The 22244-nt window shown below is 41.9% G+C and overlaps 1 protein-coding gene across 1 annotated transcript; it reads left to right on the top strand.

Moving 5' to 3' along the window:
• The first annotated feature begins 195 nt into the window (after positions 1-195).
• LOC132866532 (histone-lysine N-methyltransferase 2B-like) lies at positions 196-17387 on the top strand. The gene is made up of 14 exons (XM_060899359.1): positions 196-359; positions 1677-1931; positions 4756-4867; positions 7045-7465; positions 9839-9999; positions 10231-10371; positions 13717-13913; positions 14142-14241; positions 14619-14758; positions 14931-15035; positions 15210-15293; positions 15790-15992; positions 16294-16453; positions 16977-17387. Coding segments are annotated over exons 6-14 (1131 nt in total). The 5' UTR covers positions 196-359; positions 1677-1931; positions 4756-4867; positions 7045-7465; positions 9839-9999; positions 10231-10369; the 3' UTR covers positions 17117-17387.
• Positions 17388-22244: the final 4857 nt, after the last annotated feature.

Here is a 22244-nt window from a genome sequence, read left to right as displayed (position 1 = left end):
AGAGAGAGAGAGAGAGGTTGTGAGAGAGAGAGAGAGAGAGAGAGGTTGTGAGAGAGAGGTTGTGTGAGAGAGAGAGAGAGGTTGTGAGAGAGAGAGAGAGAGAGAGAGAGAGAGTTGTGTGAGAGAGAGAGTGAGAGAGAGAGAGGAGGTTGTGTGAGAGAGAGAGAGAGAGAGAGGTTGTGAGAGAGAGAGAGAGAGAGGTTGTGAGAGAGTTAGGCGTAGTCATTGAGAGCTGTAAGGAAGTTGATCTGGTCGGTTCCCACACTGGAGGTTTCCCTCATGCTCAGAGATGGACGCGTGTGTTTTTTCACTCCTCACTATACTGTGTGTGGGATTGTTTGGGGAATCAGCGCATGCAGGTGAGCGGGACTGTGTGTGTGGGAGTTTATTTCATTAACAGTAAGTGTCGTCTGTACAGTAATTTGTCAGTCACATTCACTCGTTCTGAGAATTTTCACTTGCTGTTCTGTGTAAAGTAAAAAGCTGCATGTGGAAAATATCTGCAGAATTTAATGAACAACAAATCAGACAAACTGATCAGAAGAAGCGCGCCCAGCAAACAAGCCCGTACGGGGCCCGTGTGGGCTTTCCTCGGGCAGTGTGGGCTAGGGCCAGCCCTAACCTAGCCCACACAGGGCCAGCGAGGGCTTGCCCACGTCAGAACCCCAGCCACGGGCTAGCTGTGGGCTGCCCGCAATTACCCGATTGCCCCAGGAATACCACTACTGGCCCAATGCGGGCTAGCCCAATGCGGGCTAGCCCATTTGGGCCCATATGTCGTTTCTTAATTGGGCCGATGCGGGCTTTCTGTGGGCAGCCCACAGGCGAATCGTTTGTAAAGCCATTGTTTACATTTTGACACATTCCATCACAGACAAGAAGCAGAATACAGACTGACTTATGATTTTACATAGCATAGCAGCTACATCGATTGTTTTGCAAGTTTAACTATGTCGACTGTTCCCTGCAAACACGTACAGTTGGGGCCCACATGGGTCTCATCTGGGCTAGTTGGGCTTCGGGTGGGCATGGGCTTCGAGTGGGCTTTGTTGCTGGGCCCCACATAGGCAATGGGTGGGCATTGAATGGGCTAAATTAACATGGGCAATAGGTGGGCTTTGTTGTTGGGCCCCACATGGGCAGTTGGTGGGCATTAAATGGGCTATTTATCATGGGCAATAAGTGGGCTTTGTTGTTGGAGCCCATATGGGCAATGGGTGGGCATTGAATGGGCTAAATTAACATGGGCAATAGGTGGGCTTTGTTGTTGGGCCCCACATGGGCAGTTGGTGGGCATTAAATGGGCTATTTAGCATGGGCAATAAGTGGGCTTTGTTGTTGGAGCCCATATGGGCAATGGGTGGGCATTGAATGGGCTAAATTAACATGGGCAATAGGTGGGCTTTGTTGTTGGGCCCCACATGGGCAGTTGGTGGGCATTAAATGGGCTATTTAGCATGGGCAATAAGTGGGCTTTGTTGTTGGAGCCCATATGGGCAATGGGTGGGCATTGAATGGGCTAAATTAAGCATGGGCAGTAAGTGGGCTCCAGCAAGGCTCCATTTCAATTCAATTCAAAAACACAAGAATTTTACTCCCACACCTCTAAGATGCCATAACATAATATAAACAATACAACGTTAATTACAATTGAAAATAAAATTTCTCAATTTTAGAGCATAAAAGATAAAGTTTGCTAAAGCACACATATTCCGAGCACAACAAAGTTTGCAATAACTGAAAAGAAAGCAGGCATATTCCAGTGCAACTCCTGCAGGATAACCAAAGCAAGAAGCAATGCAAACTGGGAAATCTCCACCCCCTGTGAAATGGATACATTTCGCGCAGTTTCTGCTGTTTGCTGACTGGCTTTTGTCTCTGCTGCCTGTGAAGAGAAGAGTGCACGCACGAGTTGGATCACTTAACAAAAGGTTGGTAAAATCTTTCTGCATGATACGAGTGTATTTTGGCAATAACTATGCTATTTCTGCAACTATGTTTTCACTGCATCATGTTAACCAAAAGGACAGGAACTAACTGGCTTTAAGTTAATGTAAATGAATGAGGTGCTGTTGTTAGCTAACTTTGGTAATCAAGCCTGGTGAAACTTTGGATATTGATTCCGATCTTTAAGTCAGTATCAAGCTATTTTCGTGGTTACTATCTTCAGTAAGGAAGATAAGCTGTGAAATTCGTGAAGGTCAGCGATATTTTCAAGGCTAGATGATCGGGGCTCCCATTAGCAATGCTTGTACTGATTCTCCACTTTTACAATATGGCCGACCTCAAAGACCCTTTTCACGTGACGTCACGACAAACGCGGCCGCCATTTTGGACGTGTACTACCAGTAGTTTACCACAGCCAGCATTGAGGAACGGCAGCAAAGAAAGTGTTTATTTTCAGCAAGACTTCCATCATGCCACTATATTGTTGTGCACCTGGATGTAGTAACCATCAACAAACAAGGCAAGGGTTATCATTTTATCGGATCCCGGTAGTTGCTGACTGACGGAGAAGATGGATAGCGGCGTACTGGCGCTTGTGTAGTGACCACTTTGTTGGAGGTAAGACGAATAAAATTAGCCAGAAAAGGCATTACATTGCTGTTAACATTCTGTGGCGGCGAGTGTGTAACCAAATAGGCTAAAATAACCCATTGTAACCTCTTTGTTCTTCTGTAGTAATATTAGCTAACGGCATTAGCTAGCGTTGTGTTCCTTTGCTGTTGGTAGACTGTAGGACAGATCAGAGGCAGTGTCCTACAAACAGCGCTTAATTTGAGGGGGAGCAAGCCGGAGCGCGCTCCGGAACCTCGGGCGTTGGCTCCGGCAGCTATTTACACTGGATCCGGTGATCCGACACCTCTTTTGACTATGTAACAAAAAAAAAATTTAAATAAAAAAATGCAAGTTTATTTAGTGTTAATGTCTGATTTTGATATCTGTCTTGTTGGTGATTTCCCTCATGAAACGACATCCACAAAATATCTGCAGATGAACTTAATTTGCAGTGTTATTACAAAACATGCCCAGAAGCGCCGCGCCGCCCCCCTTCCGCACCGGAGCCGCTCATCCTCTGCGCTCCGCGACCTCCCACTTTACAAATTAAGCACTGCCTACAAATAAGTGTTCAAAACAAGAGGAGCATGTATTTGTCTCTTAAATCCAGGCCGTTCCCTGTAATCTGTAACAACGGTTGGAGAAAGTAATGGCAAATAGTGAGTGCACAAACCGTAGAAGGTAAACTGTACACAGCGCCAGGGCAGTGTGATGGTATGTCTACTTTTAGATTGTGTTAACTTATCAATGAACACACTCGTCACTCGACGAGTTTCATGTCTTTACGACGGATATTTAAATGTGTGTTAGGTATTATTGTTGCAGTCTAAGCAGTCATTGTAGCAGCTAGATGAGCAAGAACCGAAAGGGTCTGTGCCATAAACCGTTATTTCTGTACGGCGTTGCTAATGTGTCGTTACTGTTGTTATTTCTCCCTCTGCTCGCCCTGTAAATGCCCTACGTCGCTGGATAGCGAAGGTGTTTTCTGCATCTCGCTCCTTTTTCTTGTATGTTCTCCGTTTGTCGCCTAGTCTTCACCAACGACCTTGACTGACTGACTGACTGACTGAGTGCGGGAACATGAATAGCATACTCGACGCACATTGGACACATGAACATAATTCGCCTTTGGCTAAGTCCCGCCCCCTTGGGTTACAGTTGCAAGAATTTGCGCTGTCAAAAACTGTAGACCTCTGTCGGACCTTTTTTTGCGCTGTGATTGGTCAATCAACATTCTAGTGTTGGCCTTAGCCAAAGGTGAATTAACAGGCAGTCTTTCCAACACTGAGCATATATTTTAAGGGGAAAAAAAATTAACAGAATTGTCAACAGTTACTTAAACCTTCATTGCTTAGTCTCTGAAGCAGGTAGTTAGATGTATTTTATTAAAAGATATGATAGAAATCTTGTCATCACTGTAGAATAGATGCATAAATTAAATACATTGTTGGGGCCTTTAAATGGAGACATTACAATGGCATAATAAAGATGATTGTCATGTCCTAGATAGTTGTCATATTTTGGGCAGTGGGGTTTTCATTAAAGCCCAAAACTTTATGAACTCAAAAAAATATTCTTAACAATGTATAACCACATCCAGTGGTATAGTTATTAAGATACTAATCCTACACTATCAATGACTTCTTAGTTTTATTAGATTCTGAATTACTGCTGGTTTGACCAATCTATAAACTGATCAAGGGGAGTTGCTCTACAGTTTGATACAAAAAAATTCAATAGTGTTAAAAAGCATGCAAGAACTCATTTTCCATCTTAAAGGTGCTGTGTGTAATATCTTTAGTAGTTTGTTTCCAGAATTCATGCTGCCCATTCACAAATGTTACCTTTTTCACAAATACTTACCATCACCATCAAATTCTATGTAGTCATTATGACTGGGAAAATTGCACTTTTCGTACATGAAAAATGGGATCTTCTCCATGTGTGCCATTTTGGATTTCCAGAAATGGGAATTTTTAGCAGGAAAACTTACTGTATTTTGGTCATACTAGCAAATATTAAGTATATAAGTAAGTATAATAATTATATAAGTAAATATTCATGGCATCACATTTTCAATGAACAGAGTAGTTGCAATACCTACTTTGGCCACAATGTTACACACTGCACCTTTTAAAATGTTATCTGAAAGTAATTGCCTGATTTATGATTTACTGATTTATCTGTCTCCCACAGCAACATATGAAAGTGCACATGCAAAATTATTGCAAGAGGAACGTAGACATACTGACGTAAGCACAGAGCCTGAGTGTTCGGACGGTATGGGCCGGGGGAAGCGAAAAAAGCGGTGAGTCTATTTGAATTTTATATATATAATATGGTATATACACAGTGTTTACTGTATATTAACTAAGTCGGCGTGTCGTCACTGTCGCGTTGCCAAAGTACTGCTACAGTGCCTATACAAAGTCTACACACCCCTGTTCAAATGTCAAGTTTTTGTGATGTGAAAAAATAACAAAGACAAATAATTTCACAACCTTTTTCACATTTAATAAAAATGATAACATGTACAATGCAATTGAGAAACAAACTCCAAACTTTAAATGGAAAATATAGAAAATAAAAAACTTGAATTAATATGGTTGCATAAATATGCACAGCCTTATACTAATGCATTGTCTTAACATCGTTGGCTTTTATTACAGCACTCAGACTTTTTGACATGGTGTCTATCAGCATAGCACATCTTGATGTGGCAATATTAGCCCACTGTTCTTTGCAAAGGTACTCCAAATCTCGCACATCGCAAGTGCATGCCCTGTGCACAGTCCTCTTCACATTACCTGACAGATGTTCAATGGGATTCAGGTCTGAACTCTGTCTGGGCCATTCCAAAACCTCAATCTTATTGTGGTGAGGCCATTCTTTTGTTGATTTTAGGTGTGTGTTCGTGTGTAATTGTTGTTCTGAAAGGTTAAGAAGTTCTTCATCTTCAACATTATAACAGGGAGATGAAGGTTTTGTGCCACTACCACTGCCAATGTGGAGCTGTCCATAATTCCCTCCTCCCTGACTAAGGCCCCAGTTCCAGCTAAAGAAAAACAGTCACAAAGCATGATGTTTCCACCACCATGCTTCACTCTAGGCATGGGGTTATTTGGGTGATGTACAGTGTTGTTTTTGCACCAAACATACCTTTTGAAATTATGTCCAAAATGTTCAACCTTGGTTTCATCAGACCATAGCACATTTTCCCATATGCTTTTGGGACATTAAAGATGTCTTTTTGCAAAATGTGCTCCACCAAGGGTGAACATTTTGGATATAATTCCAAAAGAATATTTGGCCAAAACACCACCCAAATAACACCATACCTACAGTGAAGTATGGTAGTGGCAGCATCATGCTTTTGTACTGTTTTATTCAGCTGGAACTGGGGCCTTAGTCAGGGAGGAGAGAATTATGAACAGGTCCAAATTACAGTCAGTATTGCCGCAAAACCTTCAGCCCTGTTAGAAAGTTGAATATGAAGAAAAACTTAATCCTTCAGACGACAAGTACCCTACACACATTCCTAAATCAACAAAAGAATAGGTTTCACCAGAATGAAATTGAAGTTTTGGAATGGCCCAGCCAGAGTTCAGACCTAGATCCCATCAGATTTGGAGTACTTTTGCCAAAAGAAATTGACAAATTTTGCCAAATCAACATGTGCCATGCCGATAGACTCCTACCCAAAAAGTCTGAGTGCTGTAATAAAAGCCAAAGGTGCTAAAACAATGTATTAGTTTGACAGTGTGCATGTTTATGCAACCATGTTTATTTAAGTTTTTTATTTTCTACATTTTTCCTTTAAAGCTTTGCGTTTGTTTTTCAATTGCATTGTACAGGTAATAATTTATAGTAAAGATGGAACAAGTTGTGAAATTATTTGTCATTCTGTCATTTTTTTTTTTTACATAACAAAAACCTGGCATTTCAACAGGAGTGTGTAGACTTTCAATATCCACTGTATATTGAAATTGGGGAGATATTTACATTAAGGCCCTATGGGAGGAACATGATGATTAATTTAGCTTAATGTCATCAAACAGTTCGCAAATTGTAATATTGCTGCCTCCCAAAACATGAGTAGTATGTAGTATTGCTGCCTCCCGCCAATGGGGACATAAACGGCACATGCAGTGATTTTTCAATGCCAATCAAGTCCTAATTTTTGTAGATGTCACTTCTTACCATGTCCCAACAACTTACCTTCATGTTCATTCATTACCACTTCACATAATTTAACATAACACTATTCAAATTGCTTTCAAATAAGACACCTAACCTACGATTCTCCTGTGGTTCCCCCAAATGAGTATGGTGGGCGCCTGATTTTGGTGCAAACATGAGAAATGCCCGGATGCCTGACTTGGTGAATTCCTTTATAAATATAAGCTAATGCTTTAGTTGAAGTAGTTACAGTTTAACTGAAATGCTCTAACTTATTGATTGTGCTTGATTATAATATATGTTTAGGCCAGTTGTCATGTCCAGCGAAGATGAGGAGAATGATGACATCCATCCTCTTCCTCCTCCACCCGGGGCTCTGCGAACGCCTCCACCTCTTCCTCCTCCACCCGGGGCTCTGCGAACGCCTCCACCTCTTCCTCCTCCACCCGGGGCTCTGCGAACGCCTGCAGAGACGCCTGCAGCTGCCGAGTCTTTCATCCCAAGACAAAATATTCGGGATGGCATGTTTCAGCATATTTTGAGACTACTGGAGGACCTGAAAGACGCTCAAGTGGAACATGGGAGAATTCTCCAGGCCCTCGTGCAAAATCGTCAAAACATGCCTGACCTAATTCGCACCACTCCTGAAGGTTTCCCCCTAAAGACAATTACTGATCTAATGTCCATGGAGGAGAAACTGCAAGACCCCACCTTCATGGCAGAACTGGTATGTATTTTAAATGTACTGTATGTGAACTGAATCTATCTGTTGCTTCCTGTAGCCTATGAATGGCTGTTATTTAACATGCAAAAGCCCAATTGTTTTAAAAATGGCTACACCAATAGCATACTGCAGCTTACATTCGTATGACATGAACTTTATCCACACGGCTTTCCCTGTCCATAATAACCACGTAGCGACTGCAGAAAACTTTTAAGGAAGTAGCAGGACATACGTAAAGTGGCTGTGGCTACTGCCAGTGGTGGTGGAGCAACTGGGTTTGTGAGACTCACACAAGCGCGAGGGGAGGGGTTCAGGGGGGGACGAATCGGGCACTATATGCGCAGCGCAAACCTGGAAAACTGAGGTTAAATACTTTTTTATATTTTTTATTTTTTCTTCGAGGAAAGTTTACTTATGGTGATGTAAAAAAAAGTGTTAACATATTACACTTTGGCCTAGATCAGGCCTATTCAATTGGCGGCCCGCTTCAAAAATTTAACAGCATTCGCGAGTCTCCAGAACAAACATACATTTTAAACTCTCGCTTACACTAGTTAGTTTGCCTCCCTTTCTAATTTCCAATCCGTTTTACATTCTTAATATGCTTATTTGCATTCTTAAACAAATCTTTTCAATCAATGTCGTTGGAAGAGTGTCGGGCGTTGCGATGTGCAGTAACAAGCGTCTCGCGTCATGCCAAAGCAGCACTGTAGTACAAGGTGCGTGCGTTTGTGATGTGTCTGAAATCAGTCCATAAACAAATGTTGACTAGGCAAACAATCTCCCATCTTCAATAATGAGACTGAGCTAGCACCATGTCCATGGTTGCTGTGGAAGAGTCCACTGGAAAATTATTTATGGGGCGTCGGACAACGGAGATACACAGATTTGACAACCGACTTCAAAGATTAAACACGGAGGTGGCATCTAGCAGTTTCGTAGGACTACTTTATGGGTAAAGAAATTAAACCTCCAAAGTCGATCAAAACGACATGCCAATGATGACCATTGCACAATAAGCGTGAGCATTTGAGATGTGTTTGTGGAATGTCCGTATCGTACACGTGAACGAAAAAAGTGTGAGCGTCAAGTTGGGAGGGAAATACAGTTACGAGACCAGCCTGGCTTTGTGATCGCGTTGACGAGACAATGGGCACATCCACGCTTGTAGTAAGCTAGAGTCCGGTAAAAAAAAATATTTGTGAACGCAGCTTCGCAGACTTGACAACTCACTTCAAAGGTCCTTCAAAAAGGATGGGGTGTGTCTGCAGTAGTGTTCATATGGCTAAAGGTTACAGTTGGTCACTCAGAATGCACGTAACGTTAACGTTCCATTTCAAGTTCCGATGTGCCCGGTCACTAATCAATTAATTATTTCAAGATCGCTTGCAGTTATGTAGGCCTATGCTACTGCAAAAATCCTCTGTAGCCTGCTGTACACATCTTCCTCCCGCGATTTTTCCCCTGGTGGTGTTTTATCACAACCACATATTCACTTAAGAGGACAGATAATTTCTGTTTGGTAAATTTGTGGGGTCAGATAACAGTAAAGTTATTGAACTTGCAATACTGGGATGTACTCTGTCCAAAATATTGCAATAAAGAACAATGCACGAATTGCATTGCACAATGTATGATAGTTTTTTTTCCCCTTCAGTTTACTGCAGTAATGTAGCAACAGCTTTGATATTGCAGGACAACAAATGATCTTGTGTTGTGATTCTCTGGCTTGTCTTTTAAGGCTACATTGAACATTCAATGTTAAGATAATATTTAGATAGTTTTTACTGGTTGAAAATTGCTATTGCCAGTTGTTAGTGACCGCTGAACATGTGCGGCCCAGCTTAAGTTCTTGGTTTCAAAATGTGGCCCGAATGAAATTCTAATTGAATAGCCCTGGCCTTGATGAAATGAAATAAATTAGATGAAGATACGAAATTGTATGGACTGGTTTCAATACAACTTTTGAACAATACAATGTTTGAACATGTTTGTGGAGCTTTCCATTCATCAAGATCATGTTAGTCAAGAGTTAAAATTCATGACTGAATGTTGTAACTTGAACAACGATTCGGTTACTCGTGGTGGCTTTGCTGGCTGGCGGCATGATTATAACTTGCATCAAAAAATCGCTTTGTGGGGGCTCTTCGCATTGTAAACATTACGTTTTCTGAGTATCAATACAGACTGCTTTGAATTGGTGGCCCCAGGTCTAGCTTAATGAAACGCAACTCACTAACAGTGAATTTTATATGAAACTTCTAAAGTGTGCTCATATCCATGTATCTGGCAGTGCTTCCATATTGAGAAGTTTACTCCAGTGAGCAATATAGATTAACCTGCCTAGTGCCTTGTATTGTGTTTGTTACCCCTCAGATTGCAGCTGTGGCTGACATTGGAGGGGCCACTGTTGACGGGGCCACCCGCCGTATGATGGCCTTCCTCCTTGAACACAAGTTTTCAAGAGGGTTCAACTTCTTGGGAAGAAATAGCAAGAGGGGCTTCAAGCCCCTCAAGCTGTTTGAAGTCGTTTTATGGTAGGTGGACAATACAGTATTACAAATATAGAGAATACCAATCATGCAACTACAGGTGTGTAAGGGTGGGCATAGGTCATGTCTGGGGTAGTTAAGAAGTCGACGGTTCTTGTTTTATTTTTATTTAACTGAATGACACACCCCCTACCATTTAATATGCAGACATGAAACGCGATATTTGGCTGAGAGTTGTCACATGATGTAAGTCACTGCTATATTTGTGTCTTGCAGGAGCCTTGAAGAAGAACACGATGACTCGTACCATCACAAGGAAGGATGCGGAGAAGGCAGTCCCCAAATGGCTCATTAGGGCTAGGGACGGGGGGGGAATAGACAGGCCCGTCAGGCCAGAGTAGCAGCTCCTCCAGAAATGTAATTTTTTTTTCTTTTTTTTTTTCTTTCACGCATACATGCGTGCACGCACGCACGCGCGCACACACACCACACACACATAAATGCAGACACACATGCAGACATGCAGATACACGCGCACACACACACACACACACACACCTTTTATCGGCCCACCTTTTTGGCAGGGAGCCAGGAGTGGGAGTCTGCATTAACAGCTCCTCCGACTGTACTTTTTCTTTCTTTTTTAAAATTAAAGCTTGTGTTAACCACATTCTCAAGAGTCAGTGTTATGTTTCAGTTTTTAAGATATTGGCACGCAAAACATGTATTTAGAGTTGTTAGCAGTTGAAGTAAATGTATTTGTTATTGCTGTTTGTGTAAAGAACTGTACTATGGGCTGACTGTAATAGGCCCACACAATACCTGAAAGGGTAAAATAAGGGACCCATAATGAGCCCGCATGGGACAACTCCGTGTGGGACCCAGATGGGAGAAACCTGGGTTGCCCAAGTAGGTTTTAGCTAGGGCCCATATGAAACCCACTTTTAGCCCAACTGGGCTTGCCCACATGGGGCCACCGCATAACCCTTGGCCAAAACCGACTGGAGCCCAGCTGGGCAGCCCACATTCAACCCATGTGGGACCCACATGGGTGTGTTGGCAGGGTAGGCTCGTGTCTGACTGTCGCCAACATAATCCTGCCCAAGAATGAGATGCACGACGCACTAAGCACTGACTGTACACTTCAACCTCGCGCCAGATGATGATGCGTCATACCTGATCTAACCAATCGCACATTTCCCTGATCCCCAGTAGCAAGAAGTGGAACTTGCGCACTCAAGCAAGCAGTGCAAAAAGTGCCACCAACAGTGAAAAAACATTTTCGGTCACCAGCATTCTCCATACAAAACAGATATGCATGTTGACCGAATATTTAACCCCTTACATTCCAGGGATTATTCAACAATGGTTTTAAATTGCTAAGGCCGAACCACAAAGGAGATATTCATGAAAAAACCTCAGCTGTCCCACTTTACCAGTGGTCCCACTTTACCAATGTTCACCCCAGTGTATAACCTATATATAAGTATATTGTATACTAGTAGGCCAAGCTAGCACACAGACAGAAATAGGCTGTTTTAAACACGATGTGAATCTCAATTGAAATTATGAAAAGTGCATTAAACATAAATGTTGTCATATTACAGTGTATGTCTGAAGGAATGGGATTGGAATGGTGCTGCCTATGATGATAGTCCTATAGCCCAAATTTGATCTGCTTACAGGAACATGGCATCCAGGAGTTATTGGACTAAACGCAGACGCACATTAAGAATCCTTCAGTCTTTTGAGTCACATTCTGACAATGGAGGAGATATTTTGGATGCTGTTGACCGTGACATCAGTCAGGCCCCGAATGACAGTGCTGAGGAGGAAGACGATGTTTTCATGGACTGCACAAGTTCATTTGATGACTGTAACGATAAGAGAGTTGATGGCATGACCTCAGATGGTGACTATGAAGACAGTGACTCAGAGGATGTTTGTGAAACTGATGAAGATAGTGAAGATGAATGTTCAAAATTGACAAATGTTCTTTGTGACTGGGCTCTGAGGAACAATGTGCCACAGAACACCTTTTCTGATCTTCTTAGTGTGCTACAGGAGTTCCATCCAAGCCTGCCAAAGCAAGCTCGAACCCTGCTAAAAACAGCTAAAATAGCAGCCAATGTAAAGAACATAAAAGGAGGGGAGTATTTACACATTGGCATTCTCAAATACCTCCAGACAATCGCAACAGATGCTCTCCACAATGTTAGTGAGATGATTAATTTACAAGTTAATGTGGATGGTTTGCCATTATATAAGAGCTCAGCTTTGCAGTTGTGGCCAATCTTGGGCAAAGTGCCATTTGATAAGGATCCCTTTGTCATTGGAATGTTTTGTGGCAAGACAAAGCCTCTAGATTTAGAGGAATATTTGCATGATTTTGTGGAGGAGGTAGCACAGCTTGAGAAGGGGTTTCACATGGCTGGAAAGACCTTCTTTTTAAGAATTGACTGTTTCGTCTGTGACGCTCCCGCGAGGTCATTTCTAAAAAACATCAAAGGGCACAATGGGTATTTTGGATGTGAGCGTTGCACTCAAGAGGGAGTCTATGTCCACAACCATATGACTTTCCCTGAGAAGACAGCTGTGCCTCGCACAGATGACCAGTTTTTGAGAAAAGTGGATGAGGACCACCACAAGGGCGACTCCCCCCTTACTCGAATTAATCTAGGCATGATAACAATGTTCATCCTGGATTACATGCATCTTGTTTGTCTAGGCGTCACTCGAAAACTGATGCGTTTTTGGATGAAAGGAGATTTGTCGTGTAGGCTGGGTTCTCAGGCAGTGATGGCGATCTCTGCAAGACTGGTACAGCTAAGACAACACATCCCAATTGAATTTCAAAGAAAGCCAAGAAGTTTGTCAGAAATTGACAGATGGAAAGCAACTGAATACCGCCAGTTCCTTCTTTATACAGGCCCAATTGTTTTGCAAGGCATCCTTCCATCTTCCCAATACACCAATTTCCTAAATCTCTCCATTGCCATGTACCTCATGCTCTCCCCTGCTCTCTGCAAATACTATTGTGACTTTGCTGACGCTCTAATGTCTCATTTTTTGAATGAATTTGAACAATTATATGGAGCAAATGAATTGGTGTACAATGTGCATAATTTATGCCATCTAGCTGATGATGTGAGGAGATATGGAGCATTGGATGGAGTATCAGCCTTTCCATTTGAAAACTACATGAGGAAATTAAAAAAAGTTTGCAGGAAACCCCAATTTGTCTTACAACAACTACACCGGCACATCACATTGGAAAGAGCCTTTATGAAACCCAGAAAACTCAAAAACTCAAAGACAATACTGAAAATCAAACATACATGTGGACCAACAATTGCCACCTTGCCTCACTGCACCCAATACAGAAAGGCGGTTTTTGAACTTTTCAGTGTTGCCACAACTGTTGGTGACAACTGTGTCATGGCTCAAGGCAATCTGGGACTTGTACAGAACATACTCTGCGATGAGAGAACACAAAAAACGTACATCATTTTTAGGAGGTTTTTGAAACTAGAGTCACTGTTCTTCAGCCCCATGGACTCAAAGGACATTGGCTTTTATAAAGCCAGTAATCTAGAAAATACAGATCAAATGTATCGCTTGTCAGATGTCACCCAAAAGTATGTTTTGATACCAATGACATCAGAGTGGGCAGCCATTCCTCTCCTCCACAGTAATTAGCCACCCCCCCACCCGACAGTTTTTTTTATCTTTTTTTTATTATTATTATTTTTTTACTTTCAGGCCAATCATGTATTTTGTTGTGGAGTTCCTTGACAACTCTGTTGGGATTGTAAGCAACAGCTGGACTAATGGTGACAATTCGATGACCTTCTGGCCACCTTATGCAGATCCAAATAAATTTAAAGTGGCTCTATTAACACATGCAGTCCCTGGACCAGCGTGGACCACCCACACCATCACAGTTTTGGGCACTGCAGGTAGGACTCTCCTTTTTTCAAGAATTGAAAATAATGCTGAATGCAAACATTAATCTGAACAGTTTGTAATTTCTTTTTCCCCTTAATGGTTGGTGAAAAGTTTATTCTCACTTAAAAAACAGTTTATCCATTTTTCCACAGGGTTACAACAGGAATGTCAGAAGCAGTGATGCCTGATGAATTGATATGGTATATAAATTTGGGTCTGACAAACTTTTGCCTTTACAGATGACTATGAAAAGGCGAGAAAAAAGGCCAAAATGGCAGAAACACATTTAGCTGTCGCCAGTGAGCCTGAGGAGTTGGAGAGATGCCAGCGTTCAAGACAGTAAGTTTGAGTTGTGCCACTGTAGAAGACATTGGGTTAAATTGTGCCAATTATTGAAGTAGATGATAATAATTCTGTCAGGACCATTAAAGTCTGAACACACTTTCTTTATTGAAAAGTTATGAATTAGATTTGGTTAGGCTTTGTTCAGAGGAGCACCGTGAAAAAGCAACCAACCAATTTAAGATTTGGAGAGCAAACATTCCCCTCATTAATTTAAGCAATAAGCCACGAGAGGCCGTGGGTTTACGCTTGATTTACAACGGCTGGGGAGTTGGAGCACGACGCCTATGCCATGTTATTCACAACAAGGAGCTGGGTAGGTAAATTATGAATGAGAAAACAAACAACTAAAGTTATCCTGTTTCTTTGTGCAGACCAACGAAACGTTACATCACCCTGCCTGAGCCTGGACCAAGTAGACCATTGCCACCAGTTCCACCAGCAGCGATGAACCTGACTCTTATGAGCCCACCCCCACCACCTTCACCAGTGAGGCAGCCATCATTGTCCTCATGTAGGTTATGCACATTTACACATTTTCCCCATAAACTCTAGGCCTATAAATCTCCCTCATGCACACACAAAGAAATGTCTTCTTTAATATCTGTGTGAATGACTGTAGTCGCATCAAAAGACAATTCTCTGAGGCACAGTGTAACAGAAACTTTTTTTTCTCATCTTTGCAGCAAGTTCACACTCAGGCCAAGCCCATCACATGGACACCCAGCTGTTGAGCCCACCTCAACCCCTCCCAATTCACCCCCCTTTGAGGCAGCCATCATCATCCTCAAGTAGGCATTATTTACAACTTTTTCCCATACCCCACGCCCCAGTACACACACACACACACACACACACACACACTCAAAAGATATGTATCATCTTGTTTAGTGTGACTGACTGCAACCACGTCAAAAACAATTTTGTTTGACACACGTGTAACAGTTTTTTTCTCATCTTTGCAGGAAATCCATCTGAACAAGTGGACGACCAACTTAGTCCACCCCTCCCTATTTACCCACCTGCAAGGCAGCCATCATTATCCTCAGGTAGGTTATGCAGATATACCTTAAGTGTTCAACTGGTATTGAGTCCAAAACTTTTACTGCTATTGCATCCATCAAGCCACTTAAATGTCCCTATAGCTGTCTATATCAGACTTAACTTGGATTGAGAATTGAGCTTTGATGGACAGTGAAGCAGTGACTGAAGTTATTTTGGATGTAGACAGTTCTAAAAATAGAAATGGTTTGATGGATTCAAGATCAGTTAGGAGTTTGGAGAAAACTGGAGGGTCTTTTTTATTGCATATTCATCCGTTTGTACACATTTTATATTTTTCCCCTTACATTCTGTATTATTTATCATAGCTCATTGAAAATTGGTGTTCATTCGTCTATTCGCATTTGGATACAAAGCAAAAGACATAAATCATGATACCTTTTGAAAAATCTTTAGAAAACATGTTAGCATGATAGCACTATCCTGACTGTAAGCTTCTCTCAAGCACAAAAGCCACTCAGTTCAGTGTCTTTTTCCTTTCAGGCCTTGAGAGATATTTGGTCTCTACGCTGGAGGAGATTAAGGATAGGCTGTCTGCATTGGAGCGGACGGTGACAATGTTGGCCAGATCAGGCAGCAACAAACACGCAAAGCTGCCAGACAACTTGGAGCTACCTCTCCAGAACTTCCAGGACCTCAATGGACTGGAGGAAAAACTGGAGGACAGCCCCTACCAAAAAGAATTGGTATGTATATTGGTTTCTAAGTTGCAGCCCCTTTAAGTTCTTTGAAAAGGTATTATAGTAAAGGTCTGAGGCGAATTCCTCTCTATGATCAAGAAGTTATAAGTGATGATATATGGAGTTACCTTAACTGATGGCGTGTGTTATGATGCTTTTGAAAAATGTGCACAAGTGGGACTTTTGATTCAGTAGTTTGTGTTGTATCAGCTTGTTTTTTTATGTCCACATTAAATCTATGAAAATGGCTTATAATGTCCATTATTGTGGGAGCAGATGAGCTAATCTTTACTTTTCTTTCCTTTAGACTGCTTATCTGGGGACAATTGGTGGTGCCACTGTCCAGGCCACAACCAGGAGGGTCCTGGCCACCGTTTTCGGCCATTCATTGGCCATGACCATCAATTGGAATGGGTGCAATGACAAAAGGGCATTCCGGGACCTAAAATTAAAGAGGGTAGTTGTAGGTAAGTTTTTTTTAATCTCCTACGATAAAATTGGCTGATCATCACTCTTTGACTGGCACTTAAGACACTGGATTCTCTTCATCTACAAATTGGATTCCAAAGTGAAATTTTATTTTGTGAATAACAACAAAATAATTTGCCGTCACATTTTTAAAAATCTGTTGCATGTATCAAATAAATGAATACATATTTCCCACGAAACAATATTTTTTCCTCCATCTTATGTGTAGATTGAATGTTTAAAAAGTGTTTTGTTTTATTCACAAAAATTCCAATTGTCCCAACTTTTTAGAATCTGTCCTGTACAATGTGCATTTTAAGTAATTCCTACTGTGCTTGTTCTCTGTTTATCTAGCACCCTGGTCCATATTGCACTCACTCTTCCAGTTTTAAACTAAACAAACTGCTAAAATTACACGCTGGACCTTTGAAATGAACTTCAAATCAAATATATCAAAAGTGCTGATTTTGCAAATAACCAAACATTCCTCTTATCTTGAAAACATTTTGCCCATCTATACAGATGCTGTTAGGAGAGGCTCAATGGACTCCCCACCAGCAGCACAGATTGAGGACGAGGTGAAGGTGTGGTTCCGGAATGCCCGAGATAGGGCGGGTGGCCGTAGGCAGCGGTACATTCGAGTTGCAGCACAGGACGTTTAATGTGTGTGTGTCTGTGTGTGTGTGTGTGTGTGTGTGTGTGTGTGTGTGCGCGCGCGCGCGCGTGTGTGTGTGTGTTGTTAGTGGTGGAAGATATTCTTTACTTTTGAATGACAACCTCACTGGGATGTTAACCTATATACGCACCTGTCAATTTACAGAGGTGTGCAAAAGCGTTTGATGAACTGTATGTATTTGTTCAAATTTATTTATTTATTTATTTATTCATTTATTTATTTATGTGAAATTATTTATTAAAACTTGGACTCTGAAATTTTGACTATTTCACATTTTTTAAACATTATTATGTATTGTCAGAAACACAATAAATAATAAACACTATAGAAATTACTATTCAAACACACACACATTTTGATATTGATATTGTATGGGTCTAGGAAGGACAAAGTATTTATCAAGTCAATTATAGAATTCTTTAAATAATCTATACATTTTTTAAGTTTTTGTGTGCACACATTGTAGAATGAAATATCATAAATATTAATATATATAAAAATATCAATGTGTGTTTTCTGCGGGCCAGGAGAGGGCTATGCTTAGGGCAGAGTGAGGGCAGCCCATTCAGGACCTGTGTGGGCTTATTTAGGGCTAGGTGTGGGCTGCCCGTATGGGGCCCATACTGAGGGGCCAGTACTTTGCCAATGAGCAAAGCCTCACGGGCCCTGTGCGGGCAGCCCGCAGGGGGCCCCTAATATGGCCCATGGTGGGCCCAAAGGGGGCCTGCACGGGCTTGCTTGCTGGGCGAGTTCACACTCTCACACAGCAAGGGTCGTTTCATTCCCACAGGAGAGAAAACAGATATATATTTATTTTATATTGTTTAAGTTGTGATGAGAGTCAGGAGTAGAGCGACATATCGCTTCTAAAGTTAACTCGTTAAACACAAACTAAATAACTCACTAATCAATGTGGAAATCATTTCACGCTACATGCTGGGCTTCATTTACAGGTGAGATTAGCCTGGCGAGCTAACTGTACTAGCATCATATGAAATTGCATATCAGACAAGAATGGGACAACATTTCTCTTTCAAACTACAGCAATCGGTCTCCTCAGTTCCCAAACGTTTAGAGTGTTGTTAAAAGTAGAGCTGATGCAACACAGTGGTAAACACGCCCCTGTCCCAACTTTTTTGGAACGTGTTGTTGACATCAGTTTCAAAATGAGCAGATATTTAATAAAATATAATTTCTCATTTTCAACAAATACGTTGTCTTTGTACTATTTTCAATGAAATATAGGGTTTCCATGATTTGCAAATTATCGCATTCTGTTTTTATTTATAGTTTACACAGAGCCCAACGTTTTTGGAAAAGGGGCTGTAACTTCAGGTCAGAAATAAAGTTGTGAGCGGGGAACTGAAGAAACTTCAGCCCATGAGCTGTAGGATTGATTGCTTTACAGTGTTGTAACTCATTTGCAGAGCTGAGAAAAAACATTCCCGAGTCTGAGCTTAGGGTCACAAGTTTACTCACAGACAGAGGAATCGCCCGAGTGTTTGTGTAACCAGAAAATTCATTATAGTTTTACCATGAAGTCTGTTTTGTTGAAGTTACAAACTGTTCATTGATGGAGACTTGAGTGGCACGGTGGTGTAGTGGTTAGCACTGTCGCCTCACAGCAAGAAGGTCCGGGTTCGAGCCCCGTGGACGGCGAGGGCCTTTCTGTGCGGAGTTTGCATGTTCTCCCCGTGTCTGCGTGGGTTTCCTCCGGGTGCTCCGGTTTCCCCCACAGTCCAAAGACATGCAGGTTAGGTTAACTGGTGACTCTAAATTGAGCGTAGGTGTGAATGTGAGTGTGAATGGTTGTCTGTGTCTATGTGTCAGCCCTGTGATGACCTGGCGACTTGTCCAGGGTGAACCCCGCCTTTCGCCCGTAGTCAGCTGGGATAGGCTCCAGCTCGCCTGCGACCCTGTAGAACAGGATAAAGATAATGAGATGAGACGCGATGATGGAGACTTGAGTGCAAAACTGTTCATGACAACTGCAATCCTAAAGTTAGCAAGTTAACTGTAGTCCTCAGACATAAATGTCTCGTCTCATCTTCATCCACTTATCTGGGGCCGGGTAGCGGAGGCAGCAGTCTGAGCATGGAAGCCCAAACTTCCCTCTCCCCAGACACCTCGGCCAGCTCCTCGGGAAGAACACCAAGGCGTTCCCAGGCCAGCCGAGAGACGTAGTCCCTCCAGCATGTCCTGGGTCTTCCCCGGTGTAGATGAGCCGGCTGTTGGCAGGGAGCTGCTGCGCTGTGGTGCCTTGCTAATCAGGAACGGGAAGAGGCATGCCATGTGCTGCTCAAGTGGCCGCCTCACATTTGGGCCACTTGCTTGAAGAGAGCGATGAAGGCTTAGGGCTTGTCATGCGGGCCCATCTTTGTGAGGGTGACGTGAGGGGAGTCCAAGGTGGTGATGGTGAATGCCCCTGCTGATGCCAGAAGATGCCATAACCCCTGACGATCTTCCTGCTGGGCCAGCATCAAGGCTTCAAAGTGTTGTTCTTGCTCCTTCCAGAGGAACATACAACTGTGTGTCACCAGCATAACAATGGAAACTAATACAATGTTTACAAATAATATCACCCAGAGGTAACATATACATTCTATTAGTATGAAGAACTTCAAATGTATTAAATTTATAACCAGGTTTTTGTGTTACGCCTAGATAATCGTTATAAATAACCGCGACGCCTCCTCCTCTGCCAGTTAGACGAGGCTGGTGTATATAACTGTATCCAGGAGGACTCGCTTCATTTAATGCTATATATTCATTTGGCTTAATCCATGTTTCAGTTAAACACAGTACATTAAACTCCTGATCAGTAATGAGTTCATTAACCATTAGCGCTTTAGATGTAAGAGATCTAATATTTACAACCCCGATTCCAAAAAAGTTGGGACAAAGTACAAATTGTAAATAAAAATGGAATGCAATAATTTACAAATCTCAAAAACTGATATTGTATTCACAACAGAACATAGACAACATATCAAATGCCGAAAGTGAGACATTTTGAAATTTCATGCCAAATATTGGCTCATTTGAAATTTCATGACAGCAACACATCTCAAAAAAGTTGGGACAGGGGCAATAAGAGGCTGGAAAAGTTAAAGGTACAAAAAAGGAACAGCTGGAGGACCAAATTGCAACTCATTAGGTCAATTGGCAATAGGTCATTAACATGACTGGGTATAAAAAGAGCATCTTGGAGTGGCAGCGGCTCTCAGAAGTAAAGATGGGAAGAGGATCACCAATCCCCCTAATTCTGCGCCGACAAATAGTGGAGCAATATCAGAAAGGAGTTCGACAGCGTAAAATTGCAAAGAGTTTGAACATATCATCATCTACAGTGCATAATATCATCAAAAGATTCAGAGAATCTGGAAGAATCTCTGTGCGTAAGGGTCAAGGCCGGAAAACCATACCGGGTGCCCGTGATCTTCAGACCCTTAGACGGCACTGCATCACATACAGGCATGCTTCTGTATTGGAAATCACAAAATGGGCTCAGGGATATTTCCAGAGAACATTATCTGTGAACACAATTCACCGTGCCATCCGCCGTTGCCAGCTAAAACTCTATAGTTCAAAGAAGAAGCCGTATCTAAACATGATCCAGAAGTGCAGACATCTTCTCTGGGCCAAGGCTCATTTAAAATGGACTGTGGCAAAGTGGAAAACTGTTCTGTGGTCAGACGAATCAAAATTTGAAGTTCTTTATGGAAATCAGGGACGCCGTGTCATTCGGACTAAAGAGGAGAAGGACGACCCGAGTTATCAGCGCTCAGTTCAGAAGCCTGCATCTCTGATGGTATGGGGTTGCATTAGTGCGTGTGGCATGGGCAGCTTACACATCTGGAAAGACACCATCAATGCTGAAAGGTATATCCAGGTTCTAGAGCAACATATGCTCCCATCCAGACGACGTCTCTTTCAGGGAAGACCTTGCATTTTCCAACATGACAATGCCAAACCACATACTGCATCAATTACAGCATCATGGCTGCGTAGAAGAAGGGTCCGGGTACTGAACTGGCCAGCCTGCAGTCCAGATCTTTCACCCATAGAAAACATTTGGCGCATCATAAAACGGAAGATACGACAAAAAAGACCTAAGACAGTTGAGCAACTAGAATCCTACATTAGACAAGAATGGGTTAACATTCCTATCCCTAAACTTGAGCAACTTGTCTCCTCAGTCCCCAGACGTTTACAGACTGTTGTAAAGAGAAAAGGGGATGTCTCACAGTGGGAAACATGGCCTTGTCCCAACTTTTTTGAGATGTGTTGTTGTCATGAAATTTAAAATCACCTAATTTTTCTCTTTAAATGATACATTTTCTCAGTTTAAACATTTGATATGTCATCTATGTTCTATTCTGAATAAAATATGGAATTTTGAAACTTCCACATCATTGCATTCCGTTTTTATTTACAATTTGTACTTTGTCCCAACTTTTTTGGAATCGGGGTTGTAATAGCCCCATCTTTAGATCAAAGCTGCTGGCTTGTGTCTGACCCTACTGAGCCGTTTGTTTACATTGTTACTCTGGTTACTGACTCCCATTGGATTTTGGATTTTGCGTTTGTCTCTGCCTTCACTCATCTGTTTGTGTCTCACATGGCCATTGGCTGTCTTCTGATTCTCCTTGATGTTTTTGGATTTGTTCACCAGCCTGTTTTCATTAAAAGCTCTCTCTGCAATTTCATCTGACTGTTGCCTGCATTTCTGATGGGTTTCTTCCTCATGTGATCTCGGGGAATTTCTTCTTTGCCACCGTCACCTCAGGCTTGCTCATTATTTATTTTATTTTGTTTTATTAAATTTATTTCTTCCAGGGACCATATACAAAATGCATTAATCACATAAAGGGAAAAGATGCTTTGATTTACCACATTTAGCTTCTCGCTAATTTCCATTTGCAGTCCCTGGGCAGATTAAGGATAAATAAATGTATTCGTTCATACGTTTAAAATCTTTATTTTTCTGTAAAGCTGCTTTGCGACAATGTCTATTGTTAAAAGCACAATACAAATCCATTGACTTGCTTGGCATTCAGCATTCACTGCACAGCATGCATGGTAGAAATGGAGAGTAATTATTTTGGGTAATT

The sequence above is a fragment of the Neoarius graeffei genome, chromosome 18 (genome assembly GCF_027579695.1).
Source record: "Neoarius graeffei isolate fNeoGra1 chromosome 18, fNeoGra1.pri, whole genome shotgun sequence".
Lineage (NCBI taxonomy): Eukaryota > Metazoa > Chordata > Actinopteri > Siluriformes > Ariidae > Neoarius > Neoarius graeffei.
The sequence above is the reverse complement of the archived record's forward strand: the minus strand, read 5'-3'. Positions and strand labels throughout refer to the sequence as shown.